Source organism: Semicossyphus pulcher, unplaced genomic scaffold (assembly GCF_022749685.1).
Source record: "Semicossyphus pulcher isolate SPU_LCO1_2020_fin unplaced genomic scaffold, fSemPul1.0.p SCAF_1, whole genome shotgun sequence".
Classification (NCBI taxonomy): domain Eukaryota; kingdom Metazoa; phylum Chordata; class Actinopteri; order Labriformes; family Labridae; genus Semicossyphus; species Semicossyphus pulcher.
Window position 1 is genome coordinate 28,815,502 of NW_027211603.1, and position 17,420 is coordinate 28,832,921.

At 42.3% G+C, this 17,420-nt stretch overlaps 1 protein-coding gene across 1 annotated transcript in view; it reads right to left on the reverse strand.

The window, feature by feature from the left end:
* The window catches only part of ntrk3b (neurotrophic tyrosine kinase, receptor, type 3b), a 229,834-nt gene that overhangs the window by 32,822 nt on the left and 179,592 nt on the right, over nucleotides 1-17,420 (reverse strand). The window contains exon 11 of the mRNA XM_069657671.1: nucleotides 12,644-12,832. Coding sequence (XP_069513772.1) covers nucleotides 12,644-12,832 — 189 coding nt within the window. The remainder of the gene's footprint in view (nucleotides 1-12,643; nucleotides 12,833-17,420) is intronic.

A 17,420-nucleotide genomic window follows, 5' to 3' on the forward strand; every position in this document is an offset into this window, starting at 1 on the left:
TACATAGTTTCCAGCAACAACACATTTAGGTAAAGACGAGGGCACTACGTGAGCGCTTAACACCACAGTTTAGCTCCATCTGCTGTGAAATATGAATGAAGTGTTGTGAGCAGGTTTTAACGCTGAGCGAGGGGAAACAAAACAGGAAGTGAGGCGCCATAACAAAGTTATTAAATATTAAATCAGATCATGAATTAGAAATTAAATAAAGTGTTAACCTATAAATGTAATCCTACTTACAGCACATATGGTGGAGTGAGGCCGTTTTAAAGATGCTGTCATGTTATTGTTTTAAGCCTTATAGACTCCTCTTCTCCAAATCTGAACAAAACCTATTAGACCAATAAAAATCTTATTTCAAACCAAGCTTATTAGTCAGATATACCAGTGATGTCACAGATTAAACTCTGATTCCTGCGTCTTTTACCTTTTATCTGAAGAGTCGTGTACTGTATGTCTGCTTACCTAACTGTCCTTGAACAATTATGTAGCAGTAAGTACAGAAGTCTATTCCTCCTGCTGTTTCAGCTGCCTCTCGACTCTGATGCTACAAAGACGTCAAGCAACATTTCCATAATATATCTCCAGGCTTCCGATGCTTTCTTGTCAGTCAAGTCACGAAGTCTTATGCGTCCCTGGTAGACACTTAAACTTCCAGAATCTCGATCCGTCCTCCATCTGTGTGTTTTTTGGCTTCTTAAAATCACACTGGGTGGTTGGTAAATATCATAAAATATGTCACTGAGGACTCAAGAGTACACAAGACTATATATACTGTGAAAACACTGACGTGCCTGCAGCAAGAGCTCATGAGCTTCTGTCATCAGCAAATATAACAGAGAGGCACCCTTAACTGTGATGCTTCCCCCAAGACCTGAAGCTATTCACCATAGTCATGCTGCGGACATTTTCCTCTGCATCATGCTCACTGTGTGGCGCTCAAATGCTGTTAGTTTAACTGTTAGTTAATTATGTAGTTTTTTACTGCTGTGTTCAGGGTTAGCAAATCTGACAAACAAGGGCAATGACAAATCGTTATCGATTATGGAGAAAAAGGAATCATATGGGAAACCTTCAGCTGCTAATGTTAGCGTCCAATGAATTCCTGATTAACATGGCTTGCCAACAAGCTAGGAATGTATATGCTCCCTCTTGTATTGCGTAACACTATGAAAAGGTAGGCTAATGTTAGCTAGCTTGTTTGTTACAAATACGTTGTTTTACCTTGTTAAATGTCCCCCTGGAAATTGACCATCTTTTCCCTTTTCAGTTGCTACAGCAGAACAACATTACAGCAGTTTTTGAGCTTTTGAAACTGATGACGTAAGATGAAAATGGCCGCCATGTGTAACTTAACCCTGTAATTTCCAATGGATCATTTTCTATATTACTGTTGTAGCATCTGTTAGCTTTCTGTTCTGCTTTGGCACATATGCCACATATACAGATGTAGGAAATAAGAGCAACAAATGACAGCAGATTTTATCAGCTGTAGGACGCTAGCTAATTAGGCTAATGTTAGCTATAAACGCAATCTTCAGCTGACTATTTAATGTTTCCAGATTTTCCAGAAGGAACCTCGGTTAAAGGCCCAAAGGCCACATTATGGTCAAGACTAAAGCTGCATGTGCAAGACAAAAAGTCAGCATCTTAAACAGCTTAAGACTTGAAATACGTTCTTTTTTCTTTTTTCAAAAGAATAGACCTTGTTCTGGGGGTAAGTACTTTGGCAAGGGGTGCTGGTGTTAAATTACCAAAGTCTAATGGCTGACAGAGCTAATGATATATTAGGGTCAAAGAAGTGTTCCACACAGTGAGGAAATACTAACTTTTGCACATGCTGTTTTTTAATGTAACCTGCAGCCCCCCCAAAATAAAGTATGAGCTGCCTTGACAGTATCATTGGTTTATACACTGCCTGGCCAAAGTCACACACTCTAATATTACATTGGACTGCCTTTAGCTTTGCTTACAGCACGCATTCGGCGTGGCATCGTTTAGATAAGCTTACGCAACATCACAACATTTATTTCCGTCCAGAGTTGCATTTTTCATCAAAATCTTGTTTTGATGATGGGAGAGTCGTCATCAGAGCCAAATGCTCAATGGGGTGAAGGTCTGGACTCTGTGGTGGCCAATCCATGTGTGAAAATGATGCCTCATGTTCCCTGAACCACTCGTTCACAATCTGAGCCATCTCCTTAGTTGTTTTCTTTGCTTGGTGCAGGCCGATAATTTGACCCTTGAAACAGAGTAACATCTCTTCCACGACCACAGGATATGTCTTCTGACAAGCATCAGTTAGGGTTAAATAAATTGTTGCCACCTGAAACATATTAATCACTGTAGTTATTTTTTACCTATTTGCTTAGTTAAATCCAGGTGGTGACTTTTTTTTGGCCAGGCAGTGTATGTTTCTACAGTAGACAGTAAGCTAGCTAGCCAGGCATGCTAACTCCCGTAGCTTACATTAAACCAGGCAAACTTTTGTTTTATCCATTTCTTCAATTTTGCTCTTGTGTTTTCACTTTTAGAGAAAGTAAAGAGACACATTCATGGAGTATCTCTCTTACTAAAGCCTCACACAGACGCTAACCAACTCAACATGCTAAGAAAAGCTCGACAGGTTGCACTGCTTAGTTTAGCTTTAAGAAACAGTCAATTTAATTAATACTGTATCTAAGGTTGTGATTGGTTACCACACAAATATTTAACTCCCCTTCGAGGTCATAGTTCATTTATCTGAACTTTTCTGTCCTACCATCTGTGAACCTGTAGGCTAATGCAACTCGTGAATGATTTACCGTGAGAGATAATAAATGGGAGGCAGCGTCTTCATTCATTTCTCGCCGTGTTTGTGGTGGCTTTACCCAGGAGGAGTAACCAAATGGTGTAATCACTGAAATGTTCCCTCATTCATAGACACACATTACTAGTTCAGTCTGACCGCTCCTTCCTCTGGCGTCTGTAATTTCTTCAGAATCAGCCAACCATCTGGCCGTGAACATGTTGAGGAGGTGATTCATAACAAACGTCACCTGCTCCTCTGGTGCTTTCGTTAGCCGCTATACTAACCACCATTTCTGAAATCAGTGTTAAATATGAAGAAACGTCCCAGTTTGAAAGTAGATCAGAACAGAAGTGTGTGCAGGAACTGGCAGCCAGTTTGCCGGGTGAGAGCCCCACCGGGGACGCTGACACATCACGGCTGTCAGAGCTTCATCCTCCCAAATTCTGCTCTCCGAGAGCTGAGAAAAACATCCTTAACTCTAACACCCATGCATTTTAATTTAAAATGTGTTTTGACTGGATTCTGAGGCCAAATGTCTCCGACTTTCTCGAGACTGAAAAATCTCCATACTTAACATCTATCCCCGCCGAATCCTCTCCCGGCTTCTCTATTGTACTTTCTTTAAGGAATATGAATGATCTCCGTCCTTATCTTTGATTTTAATTCTGGTCTGTGCTCTCCTCCATCATTCATGATCATTAGAGGCTCAGCGCTGGCCTTACTACCGCCTGTCGAGCTGAACATCCAGCCACTGGAGCTTATTCTTTTGTTGCACCCGTCATTAAGCTGCTCTGGATGAGATATTTGGTGAAACGCCAAAAATGTAAAAATGTGAAGGTTGTCATCTGTCAGCAGGTGGAGGCTCAGAAAGTGTCTGAAGCACATAATGCCGGGGTATCATGATATTTATTTTCCCAACTTTTCACCACAAGTTGGTATTTGATCCTAATCTTGGCTTTTACTTTAATGAATTTCTCATTTTTGGTGAAACTACTTCATATTTTACAGACTGATTTCTCATCTCGCCAGTGCAATCAGTGCATCTGTTTTATTCATATTTTAATTAGAAAATCTCCTCTTCTATCTTTATCAGTATATTAACTAAATCGAAGCACACTAATTGTTAAACTAACTTCACTATTTCAACAATTCACTCTTCTGTTGGACGTGTTTGCCTTGCCATACGAATCATGCTAACAATGCTAATCCTGCTAAACTCTTCCAGTGCTTTTGTTGCATCTCATTTTAAAACCTGCACACCTGTCATTTAGGAGGTTTCACTTATTAGCAGTGTTTTTAATCAAGAAATATTACCTGGACATCCTGTAAAACCTGTTCTATGAGGAAAAATACAGTAATTAAAATGTCATTTAAATAAAGGCTAACATTTAAATTACTTTGGATTGACGGCTAGACGGCTACTAACCTGCAAATCACCAAGCCACACTTACAAGGCTCTGCAGATATCAAGAACAATTCACAAACTAACAATCGTGACACTAATTCCAGTTAAATTTCCATCCTGTCCTCCCACTGCATTAATGTGATCTAATTGATTAGAAAGCAATAAAGCATGGACCTATTTTGTTGACTTTCACTCATGAATGTGTGAGTGACACTGCCTTGTGACTGGGGAGAGTGGACGACAGCATCATTTTACTTAAAGCATATGAGACTAAATAATGTTCACATTCATATCGGCTAACTTAAACTGTCAGAGGGGGTCTTTCTGACTAATCACCAGAACATCTCTACTTTGACGGGTAAAGCAGTTACTTAAAGTCTGTCACTTTGGTAACTGCAGCTTTGGAAAGCTTTGGACCAAAACCAATGCTGCAGCACGAGTGAACTATTTTATTCCACTCATTCTCTTCCCCTGTCAAAACCAGCTGCCTACATTATCTACAACCCGACCGTCCGTAGGGAGAGGAACTGTATGCCAGCAGCGGCTAACATATCCTGTGACCAATCAATGCTGACTTAGGGCCCGATCAGACAGAGCGCGCTTTATCAGCTGGGGATGGCGTTTTTGTATTTTTTAATGAGAGGGACACTTTTTACACGTTGCTTTTGCATTGCAGACCGCCTAGCTTATTTTTGCTCTGTGTGCCTTGCGTTTTTGGAGAACGCTCTGAGCTCCTTGATTTGAAAAGCCAGAAAAGTACCAGGCCCAAACTTAATTGTGCCGTGAAGTCATTACATATTGGATGCTGCACAGCTCCCTCTACAGCCACAGTTGTTTTAAACACCTTTTTCTACATGCACGAGATTCCTCCCAAAGACCTGTACGACTTATATTTGTTGTTCACAAGATTAAAAGGTTCTTAATCCTTATTGACTGTTGTCATTATTTTTGGCCTCTGCTTTAGCAGCTGAAACAAACTTGTCCTGACAATAATAATAATAATACAACATATAAGAAAACAGCGTGTTGTCTCCATAGCTGGGTGGTACGTGAAGAGACTCCAGAGTCATTTTACAATTGAATAAAATCTGCACGAATGCTGCACATTAAAGATATAAATTAAGGAGTCCTCCAGAGGATTAAACTCTGCCCACTGCTAAATCCACATCGAAAACAGTTTAACTCTGCTTTTGTTCAGTTGCCCTCTCTTCCTTATTTACAGCATGTAAATATTCCATCTATGTTTGTTGTATTCAGCTGCTAAATACCCTCTCTCCACCTCATTCCTCCCCGCTGATGGGAGTGGAGCAGCTATAATGGGGTGTGCGTATCGACAGTGGCGAGGACAAGTTACTTTAACCTTCAGTTTCCTCTGCAGGCGGACTCAGACTGCATCCTGCAGCCTGTTTACCCTGAGTGGCACGCTGAAAAGCCCTGAGATTAAATCTCCATCCCGCAGCTCAGCATCGTTCATTTGTCCTGACTCACCTGAGGCCTCGACGCCAGCAAGCACTCTCCCCGGAGGCCGAGGGACGACACAGCACCGAGATTTACTCAGCTAGTCAGGTCAGGCTGCGGGGGGAGCACAGATGTTTGGGGGGCTTTGTTCTTTACCTGTATGTGTGTGTGTGTGTTTTCTACAACTACCTGGCAACTTTTCTAACTTCCTGTAAGTGTGTATCCCTGCTTTTTGTGCACGTCTGAGAGTGTGTTATTCTCCAGTTCCCTGCCAACTCTGTGCATCCATGTGTGTGTTTCTGGTGTGTGAGTATTTTCTGCCTGACAGCTTCCCTGAGAGTGTGTGGTGGGTCAATCAATGCGTGTCTCCTGGTCATTGACAACTTGTCTTTTTGCAGGTTGGATGCTCTGACATTGAGAAGCCGCTCAATCAAAGCACCGAGGACATCCTCCCAAATTGTCCTCTCCCTGCATCAGATCTACATTCAGATACTTTGTTCGCGGAGTTACTCGTCAGGAATTTTAATTCACTCGCAGTTTTTACTTGCAAGAACAAAATAAGACGCTGTCACACAGAGAAAGGTGAGAGAGCTTTTGAAATCAGGGCCTCTTGACTTTGGAACAACTTACCTGAGGAGGCTGCAAACTCTGTCTTCTTTTAAAGCCAACTTTTTATTGTCTGTTGTTGATTTTCTTTGTGTTTTTGATGTTTCTTTTTGCACTTGGAGCTCTATTATGTGTCTACGTATTATGTCTGTTAATGACATTTTATTATTCATATCCTGTCTGATAATAACTACAAACAGAAAGGGCAATTTAGAGCTATTAAAAACAGATAATGTGGTCTTATTTTGAAAGTGTGACGACAGTGAAACCAAGGGGAAATCATCTGATGAAATCACTGTAATGTACTAAGTTTAGCTGGTCTTAAAAAAGCAGCGCCACATGGTTTTTACTAGTTAGTTAAGAGTCACTCATCCTGCAGTTAATAGCACACAAAAAGCTCTTCACCATTAAATTCAGTGCAGCACAGGGACTGTGAGTGCGCTGGCATCGTTGGGTAGCAGCGACATGAACACCAGCATTTACTCCTGACTCTCAGTGGGTGTCTCCTCCGAACCTGCTGCTGCTGGCTCACTGCCGGCCTGCGTGTCGCTACTGCTGCACGTTTGTGCTCGTGTGAATAACCACGTACTGTATGTCTGGCTCATTTTCAGCAGGATAAAAATCATCCATGTAACATTTATTTAAGTGTTCTTCTGGAAACAAAGACGAGGCTGAATCCGTGGAGTAAGCTGGCAGCGAGAAATAAAAGAGCCAGTTTCCTGAGTGTCGAGAGGTTCTACATGAGATGAATAAAAAAGACATTTTGAAATAAATAAGCCCGTAATTTAAATTGTGTATTAAAATAAATGAACCAATAAGTTGTTAAATAATGTCAGAAATAAATCTGCACTCTGTCTCTTTAAGATGGATGGAAGTGTCATGTTCACAAGGTTATCCTGGATTTATGGGTCATTCATTACAGAGATTTCTTTATTTTAAAGTCTGTTTGAATCATAACGGTCAATGTCACATTTATTTCATGTCAAATTATATTTTACGGTGACAGTTTTTATGATCACATTATGACACGTTTAAACTAGTTAAGCCATTTTTTATGAAGTTGTCACCCTTCATCTATCAGCCAATCACATGACCCCACCTGCACAGCAATGTAGGCTGGTGTTTGAAAAGGACTGATAGTGGATGAGTATAGTCTTAGAAAGGAAGGAAAGAAGGGAGAAGTTCAAACCCCAAAGAGGTCAAACACTTGAAGATTAAGAACGACTTTATTGTCAGTCCAGCTGTTCCCAGCCCGAGGCCTTCATCAGGGTCATCCTGCACAGTCACTCGTCTTAGGAAGCTCAAAGCCCACCTGATCTCTCACCTCTACACACCACGCAAGTATGAAGTGGCTGTTTGATTCTTGGTTTGAAAGCCTATGTCATTTTTGGACTAACCAGTCTACATGCACTTCTGTTGCATAGGGCCTTTAGTGCCAACCAGGTAGATATTGTTTATTGCAACTTCCATGGAGAAAAACTTTGGTTCATACTGTGTGAAGTTGTGTGTAATCATCTGTGGGCATTTTAAAATCAAAATGAGAAGTTAGCAAATGCTGTTAAAACAAGCTATTCACCTCAATGTAGACCTGTAACCAATACAGGACTAGCTACATGGCATGCAGCCTTATTAAAGATAATGACAAGGAAATGCTGGTCTTTTTCCTCTGTGTAGCTCCAGCTAACAGAAGCTAACGTTCTAATTGACCCTTCGCTAAGTCCCGCCCCGCTTGGTTACTGTTGCTACGCCTGTCAAGCTTCCTCACCGGCCTGTAAATATTATGGCTTTTTCAACTATAATTCCAAGTACATGATTTAGTGACCGGGGTAAGTAAACAAAGAGTAAGTAGTAAAGTCCCATGTTGTGTTATCCTAGCAAGACGAAGGGAAATAGCTTTTTTTTTTTTAAATCCATGTCCGACATCTCTCCTCTTGAGTTTTTGGCTTCAGAAAAGCGAAAAATAGGACACCCCCTCTCTAAACTTTGAGGATATCTGCTGTCAGACACTGTTTCGGCATTTCTCCTTGTTCTGAAAGCTCGACAGGCCTCCCGCGCCTAGTTACGGTTGCTAACGTATTGGACAGTGGCCGTTCAAGGGAGGGGCTTAGGGAAGGGTCAATTGTGGCAGCAGTTTTTGAGCTAAGCTTCAGACAGGAAGGGCACGTGTGATTGGCTGAAAGATAAAGGGGTATTGATTGTTGACTTCACCGTCAACATTTACTTGAAGAACGACTTTTCTTACATAATGTGTTATATATTAAATATTGAACATCTGGTGTATCTACCACACGAGCAGGGATACAACTGAGAGAGATATTTTTGACAATAACGTCTCCCTGTGCTCACCCTCAGTGTTATGGCTGGATTAAAGCTTCAGCATTAAGTACACTTAAGCATTAAGTGCTTTACTCTTCCTGCTCAGGGGAGGTTGTTTAAGAGTCTACCAGCATAAATAGTTATATTTGACATCTTAGAGGAGAGGCGTGCTATCAACCCTGAGCTGTATGTCCCCACAGATACAATAAGAAACACCTCTTTTAAAGCAGACACGCATATTGATGTAGCATTACATTCAACATCTGGTTTATTCTGATGCTCAGATAGCTGTTCGGGTCTTCGTCCAGCTTTAATGAGCAGTGCCAAAATGCTAGTGTAAGACGAGATTTATTTTTGTTAAGTTTAAGTTGTAGATGACCTTATTTCTCTTAGGTAATTTAGATCATTCACATGTTTTGAATGAAGGTTAAACATTTGTTTTGACATTGTATTCTGTAACTATTTGACAGGGTGCACTCTGCCTGTAATGTTACTGATCATTAAGATTGGCGGAGTGATATCGGTTTATGACAGTGAAGTGATTTGTCAGTTGTTGTGAGTGTTCAGTTGTCCTACGTTCGAGACGGACATTAAAGGTGTACCATCAGAGGTCCCTGTGCTCTTGCTTTACCCGCATCCTGACGGTATCTTTAATTAAGTATATCAAGTTTATAGTTAACGCAAAGACAAACCGGTGTTACACGAGGGATGGCGTTACACTCATACAGAATGAGTCCTGTGTTTTTGCATGCACCACATGCTGTCATATACCATAATTGCAGTAGAAAGACAGCTTATATTGTTACAGGCATTTCAGTTTGACTCCAGCAGTGGCAGCAGATAAGAAATGCAGAGGAATGTTTAAGTATTTTAATTGACTCTAGCTAGTATTTAGCTTCTTGGCACCTCTGTAATTTGAAAAGCAATTAAATGTGTTTGCAGAAGCAAATATTTTTAATTTATACTTTAATTATGTCATTTTCTTTTCTCACTCTTTTATCTGCGTAGTTGTACTGTATGCGCTGACAAGGGAAGTTGCATTTGCACTTTTTCTGGCGTCTTTCACCACATGTTGAGGTTTGTGGGATGGGATCTTCAGTAAACCTTTCTGTGGTTTTTTCTTTATCTTTATGGATAAAGATTACATAAGGTTGAACCTGGCATCAACAAGCACCTCTTTAGAGCTCTCTCTACCGTACGTTTCATGCTGCTGGTTTCTGGGCTCGGCTGAAAGCAGCTCATCTTGGACTTGTTGAGTTACAAATTAAAGTAGGTTGTTTGAATTCACGACTGGCTCGCCTGTGGGCCTGTTCCATTTCAACCTATAATTCATGGAATCATAGCCTTGGAACACGGCGACTGCCTTTCAATCAATCTGCTCTGCATTTCCATTCATTTGCTGAGCTTTCAAGCTGCAAAATGACTCCTTCCTTTTCTCTGCTGGAAACATTTTAATCTTCAAAAACATCACCTTGAGCATAATTACGTCTGTTACACCAAAAGCAGAGAGGGGAGAGAGCAGTCCGAGCTGGGAGTGAGGACGTGTCGGCCCAGCCCACGTGTGATATCCCTAATAACATGGGTATAATGAAAGGCTACACGCTATACTCCAACATCAAAAGCTATTGTCTAAGTTTGGCCGGCGGGATGTGACAAATCCGTAATTAAAATAGCAGGCTGAGTGATAAAACAAAGCCACTTGCTGGGAGACAGCGGATCCAGCTAGATATGGATCTGTCATTAGGCTAAAGAATTGTCCTTTGCCTTTTATGCCTTTATCTCGCTAATGCGGCTACATTTCCCCAGGATTGGCCTTTTTCAGCTCGGAGAGGAGGACAAAAAAAAAAGCTGATCTCATGAACGTCCTGATCAGTCACGGCTTGCCTGTTTACTGCAACCAAAGTTGACCCCACCACTTCATCGGGAAGACGGACCAACTGCATGGCGGCACTTGATGTTTTTAAATTATCACGAGAGCAACCGTTGTGCTAACGCTTTCCTCATAATGTCCCGGATCTCTGCGGCTTGTTTACAGCTGCACGTGTGCAGGTTCAACTGGAGGGCGACTGCAATTGGAGGATATTTATGTTATTTGTTCATGATTTTTTCCTGCAGTGAGGGCACGACTGCAGCTCTTTGACTGTTTTTAGATCCCATAGCCTGACAGTCTCTGCTCTATATCCATTAAACTGATGGTACCATACATACATTTTTACCAGGACTGACTTAAAGATCAAATGCTCATGAATAATACATCTAGTAAGTCACTGGAGTCACTGGTGTGAGCTCTGCAGCAGGCGAGTTCCCATCACATGCTGCTGTTTTAACCCAGTAACACACTCTTCCTCCTCCTCCTCCTCCTGCTGCACTTTGCTGTTATTGTTGGAGCTGATTTCAAAATGCACGGCGCTCGACAGCCAGGAACACTATAAATTACCCAGAGGACCGGTGGTGGAAGCAGACTGAGACTGACCAGCACATAAGTGAACTCCTGATGGGCACAGGTAAGGAGAAGTGTGGGGGTGTGTTAAATTTATGCGCGCTAGTGTGACCACTGCTGGACTGCTAAACTCGGGAGGTGTGTGTGCACGCGTGTGTGTGTGTGTGTGTGTGTGTGTGTGTGAGAGAGACACCCTGGCAGCCAGCTATTCTCCTGGATAAGAAGCTTTCAACTAAATGAATGAATACATTATGGATTGGTGGCCGGGCATCAATAAAGCAGCGTTGCTGTATCTGAGCGGGGTGAAGCTCTCCGGTCGACACGTGAAGCTGCAGGACAATCAGCCTGAGCAAGGCCAGCAGGAGAACGAGGACCTGGGGCGCCCAAGGGAACCCTGACTGGAGACATTTGTCAAGCTACAGAGCAGGAGGAGGAGGAGGCGGAGGAAAGTGAGGTAAAGTATCGGCGAAAATTCATCCTACCTACAAATCGGTACGCCTGCATCCACAAACATGCAGAGATTCATCCTCACTGTCACACACCTACACACGTCCTGTACATCTACACATGATGCACATAGATTTTTCCGCTTCCTGTGTGTGTATCCTGAGGGTAAAAAATACATTCATATTCGGCCAACGATCCGCAGAGGCAGAAGCCGTTCACAGCCATTTTGTTTTCCCAGCCGATGGCGGAAAGCATTGGCCATTACGACCTTGTCAAGAATTCAGGGTTCATTTCCTACAGCTCCCTCTTTTACACGTACGCTGAATTAAATCTAAGAAAAGACTGCGGATGCAGCTCTCGGAGAGGAAGGACATTCAAAGCCGCGTCCATCCATAGTTCGACTTTCAATTCCAGGTGCACTGTAATCGGGAGAAAGTTTCATTCTTGCTCACTGTCATTTATTCATTAGCTCCCAATCAGATCTCCTGTGCGAGGCAGGAGATGCTATAAATCAGTCAATGGCTGCACATTAACAATTCATGCGATTCATAATTCATAAGAGCCGTCATTTATTTATTTATCACCCCTAAATGGGATTTCCTGCCTTCTCATTGGCTCCCGCTCTGAAGTCAACTTCTGTTAGCCTGACCAGCGGCCATTTTGAGTGCGAGCCAAGCGGCAAACCAACAGATCTGAGCTCGATCTCATGTGCTGCCACTCACACAGGAGGAGGGCCTCGTCCCCGGCTGCTTTGACTGGAATCGTCTGGAAGGGAAGCAGCAGGCGCCAGGCTGCGGCTGGCTGCAGGCACAGTTGTTTTCTGCTGATTCTCTTGAGCAGTTCATGTAATTGTGAGTAATTAGGCCTTAAAGTGGTCTTGTCTTTCCCCAACCTGGAACACGAGTCCCGAGGGAGACTGACGGGGAAGGAGGGGGCTGCTGTCTGAACACCAGGAGCTGGTTTACAGTACAGAAAGCTGCTTTTTGTCTGAACACATCCTATATGACGAGGCTGGAGCAGAGCCACCAGATGCTAACACCATATGATCGCACTGTGTCTAAGTCAAAGAATACTTAGCCTCGTGTTTGAGCAACAGTCTGTCGAGGGTCTCTTTGTATTCCCTTGAAAGGAGGGTCTTATAATGTGTAGTATCTGTCACCAGCGGTAATGAGGGACTTACGTGTGGCCGGCTTGTTGCAGTTGTGTCCGTGTCTGAAGTACTGAGGATTCTCCACCACAGGGATACGTGTCATCCCTATGACGACCGCATCAGGACCCGCATCCAGAGTGCAGGGGGTAATAATCCCGTGGTTGACGTGATGGAGAGGGCTGGCAGAGTCTTCCTCCCCGCTGATCACAGCTACTGGACCTGGAAGGAGACAGAGGAGCGATGAGTTATTCATGCACAGGATAAATATAGAGCTCAACTTAATGGCTGGAATATAAATGCATCTGCCTGAGGTATCATGTTAGTCATAGAGTCCACCTCCACTTAAACGTGTTGCTCAGTGTTTCCTCACTGTGCATACTGTTGTAATGTAAGTCTAATGCTGAAGGAGTAAAGTCTCTCTTTGCTCGCTTGAAATCTGTGATCCAGACAAACTGGATTTGGTTTTAAGGCCGCTGTGGTCCAGTAAAGATAACTGTACAAAGTAGAAATGCGAATGACTGCCTTTATCATAACCTGTCATTCTGAACTCAAATTAAGCTTCAGGATATGAAATGAATCAATCACATATTTTTTAAGGTTTAATTTACAATGTTACAATTGCATTTGTCCAAAGCGCCGTACATCTGAGATTTAATTAAAACACAAACAACGAGCGAGACAGGAGGGGACGAAGTCAGTAAGAGCCAACAAACAGCTTCAAGTGCGATCAGGCAATGGTGCCGACAGGAAGTGCACAGGGCGTGTTTGTTTTGTTAATCATCATCAGCAACATCAACAAGGTCAATATCATGATCATCATGAATATCCTAATCAACATCAACATCCTCGATGTCATCATCATCAGTAGCAACAATATCATTAAGGTCAGAGGTGTTCATAAAGAGCTGGGTCTTTAGCTTCTTCTTAAAGGTGAAAGGGACTCTGACTTACGGCCCTGTTGTGATGGGAGTACCAGGCGCCTTTCACTGGCAGAGCATTTAGATACGTTTTCTTCATAAAAATGTCTAAAAGTTCTTGTTCTGTAGAAACATCAGTTCAGATCGACTTGCAGGTTTGACCATCAGTTCAAAGGTCAAATGGACTGCACTTATATATCGTTTTTCTAGTCTTCTGAACACTCAATGCGCTTTCACACTCATACTCACACACTGATGCCAATCTCCAATTACTATCTATGCACATTCATGCACTGATGGCCATGACTTGCGATTCAGTGTTTTGCTCAAGGGGACTTTGACATGTGCCTGTAGCAGTCAGGGATTGACCCCCAACCTTCCGACTGGGAGACGACCGACTCTCCGCCTCGACGGAAATGAAAACAATTCAATTTATTTCAGAATGAATTTGTGCATTAAAGAAGAAACCTGTCTGGCTCCAGTTCTAAAACATTACTATGTTGGTCATGTGACAGCAAACTGAGCATCTTTGGCTTTTTAAGTCTGACAGAAAAGTAAATTGGTTTATGTCACCTTCGGTTGTGGGAAGTTGTAGTAACAGTTCTTAGCATTTTCTGACATAAAAAAAAGATAAATCCAGAAAACAACTTGCAGATGAATCAGTAATGATATATATTGTGAGCTGTGGCCTCTGTATGTTCACTGATTTATGAATGCATCATCCATTTAAAACCGCTAAAGCATCACCTGGTAGGACTTTGTTGTTCACATTCATGGTGTCATACGACAAATTCCAACAATCATTTCCTTTCCTCTCTTGAAATTCAAAAAAGCCTCTGACATGATTTCCTGTCAGCCGGTGTGATCCAGTTTCCTGTTCCATCTCTGCCGTGTCAGAGGCAACACACGGCTCTGACAGGTGCAATCTTCAGACAGGAGAGAGGAGAGCAGGCAAACACAAAGTGCACATAAAGTCAACAGCCAACAGTCGCTGATTCAGTCGAGCTGTGACAGTGAATCTGTTTACCCACACAGTCGAGTCTCTCGCTCACATTGACAACACAGTAAATAGTAATCAAGGCCCAGTCATAGCAAATTACACACCCTGCGCTGCAGGGAGCTGTGCTGTGATGAAGTGACACATGTGAGCGGCAATTTATTTACAACATTTTCTCTTGTGCAGCGGTTTCATACCTGAGAACCGGCAGAGCAGAGGTGGCTACACACACTCTCTGAATCTCCACTACAGCACCTGCAGAAAGGTATATGTGCTGCTTTACTACATTACTACACTTGATATAAAATAACATCTTTTAAAGTCATCATGAGTCAGGGGTGAAAGTCTTTAAAAATGAGAAGAGACACCTGAAGAGGTATCTCACATTATGTTCTGTTCTTTTAACACAATATGGGGACGGAGTGAAACCCCATCTGATCAGACTCCAGAGCGAGATCGATGAGGCCTCGGGGGGGAAAACTGGCCCTGCTCCAGAGCTACACAGAAATCTCCTGCCCGATTCTGTGGGAGATGAAGGTTTTCAGAGCAGTGAAGGGGAAATTGCACTTCTTGACTTCAGAACATCCTAAAAATTGCATTTATGTTACCTGAGTGATGAAAAGGCCCGACGGCCTCTGAGAGGGTTTTTATCATCCGAGTCGTTGCCTCGGCACTGAAAAGGATTCAGGACCGGACATTTTCCCTCAAACGTCTATCTGAGAGCAAAGTTCCTCTCTATTAAACCCACGCTGATTTATTCAGGAGAAGTGGAAAATGAAATGAGCCGACTTTTGGCTATTTTTCAACTCTTTTCATGTCTCATCCTTTTCACAACTTTTATTTCTTAGTAATATGGTTCATACAGTAGGTATATTCACACATGCACTATGTTGAATTCAGAGCATCACTAAGAACCTTCGATGTTTTTTAGGTCTAATCTTTCTATTGCTCCAGTTTGTACAGTCATATGACATGAGGAGTGTGATGATGAATGTAAACATCCACATCTACCTGCAAACGAACTTTGACTCTTAGGTACTTTCACACCTACAGTCTGTTAGATTGATCCCAATCAAAGACCAAATTAAGTTTGGTTTGTGTTCACACAGCAGCTTTTACCAGAAGACCAAAAGTGTTGATGAGGGAGGAAACCCACAATGCACTGTGTTTTGGTTTGCTTCCTGTATTTGGTCCTACTTTAAGCCAGATTATGTTCTCACCTTTGGTGTGTTTGGAAACAGACTCGTCCTGTCTTTTCAGGTGGACCATGGTCCGGCGGTTTGGTCTGCACCAGAGTTTGAACGCATGTTCTCACCTGTTCAAACGAACTGGACTGTCAGACCAAAGCTGCCAGGAGTGAAAGCACCCTAACTTAAGTCTTAGTCTGTATGCATTTATCCCTGCAATATGTCTGTCCCTGGTAATTTCATGATGCAATATAGAAATAAAAGACATTTTTTTAAACATATTTTTAAGCATCGATCTGTTTTCTAATCCATGTTCATGTATCTTGTAATGTATCATAATTGACCCTTCCTCCCCTCTTCGCTATGTGCTCAAACAACAGTTGAACAAGTGGCAAACACTCTCAATTTTCACCTTTCCTCTTAAAGGCTACTTAGCTACATAATCTAGTCTCTGGGTTTATCTTCTGAAAAAGAAATCCACATTTTGAGGATGTTAAAAGATGTTGCCCTTGAAAAGAAACACCCATACCCTGACCTTACTAAAGGGGCGGGACTTGAGATTGGTCAATCATGACTCTTCTTGGCCCACAAAGTATCAGTCAATCAAGCCTACAGACATAAACTTTGGTTCCTGATTGACCAACCCCCCCTAATCCTCCACTGTATGGAGTGCAACATTAATTGCTCAAGTCAAAAATAAAAAAGGCAGACCGTTCGTGTTGTTAGATGGAGCACAGTAGTGATGGACCATGGTACAGTGGGTCATAATTGCTCTTATAAACCACTAACAAAGTACACAACCTCCACACTACTATACCTGCTCTCTCAACCCAATATCATGGCCCGTGTGAGGGCCATGATTATGTTGAGAGAGCAGGTATAGTCTGCATTGACCTGAGTAGGAAGATTAGTTAACGTTAGCATGAATAGAGATCATGACAGAGTCCTTGTTCTCTGGACCTGTGGCTGATTAAAATATAACTAATAAAGACAGGAGCAGGACAGGATGTTCATGGTAGTAAAGGCGATATAAATAGTTTGCAGTCTTACTACATTCACAGTGATTCATGATGATATAGCCAACAGTGGAGAGGTCCGCACAGTAAATACATAGCTAGCAGACGTTTAGCCTAGCTTACCACAAAGACCGGAAACAGAGGGAAACAACATGGTTGTGTCTGAAGGCTGCAAAACCCACCTACCAGCACCTTAAGACAACTTAATAAAAATCATAGTGGAAGAATAGAGCACGACTACTGTTTCCCACTGCTTCATGCTAAGCTAAAATAACTGTCTGCTATTAGCAGCAAAATGACTGTACAGACATGAAAGTAGTATTGATGTTCTCATCTTACTCTCAGCTACAAAGTGAATACATGCATTAAGCAACATGTCAACCCTTTGAGCATGCCAACACGTAGTGTTAAATCAAACAGTCTAAATAAATCAGCAGGTTATTTTTCTTAATAAATTTTGAACTGCGTTCCTTTTATCCGGCCTAATACACATCTGCATCTCACACAAGTTGGCAAGAATGTAGCTGATCCTCAAAGAATCATTCATTTAACATGTTGAGAGTAACAGACACCGGTTTGTCCAGGGATTCCTTCTGGAAAAGTCTTAGATCACTGTGGCGTGCCGTCGTTTGAAGATTAGTTAAATCTCATTGCTCAAATCCTTCTGTGCTTTGCCAGCCGATATGTTTC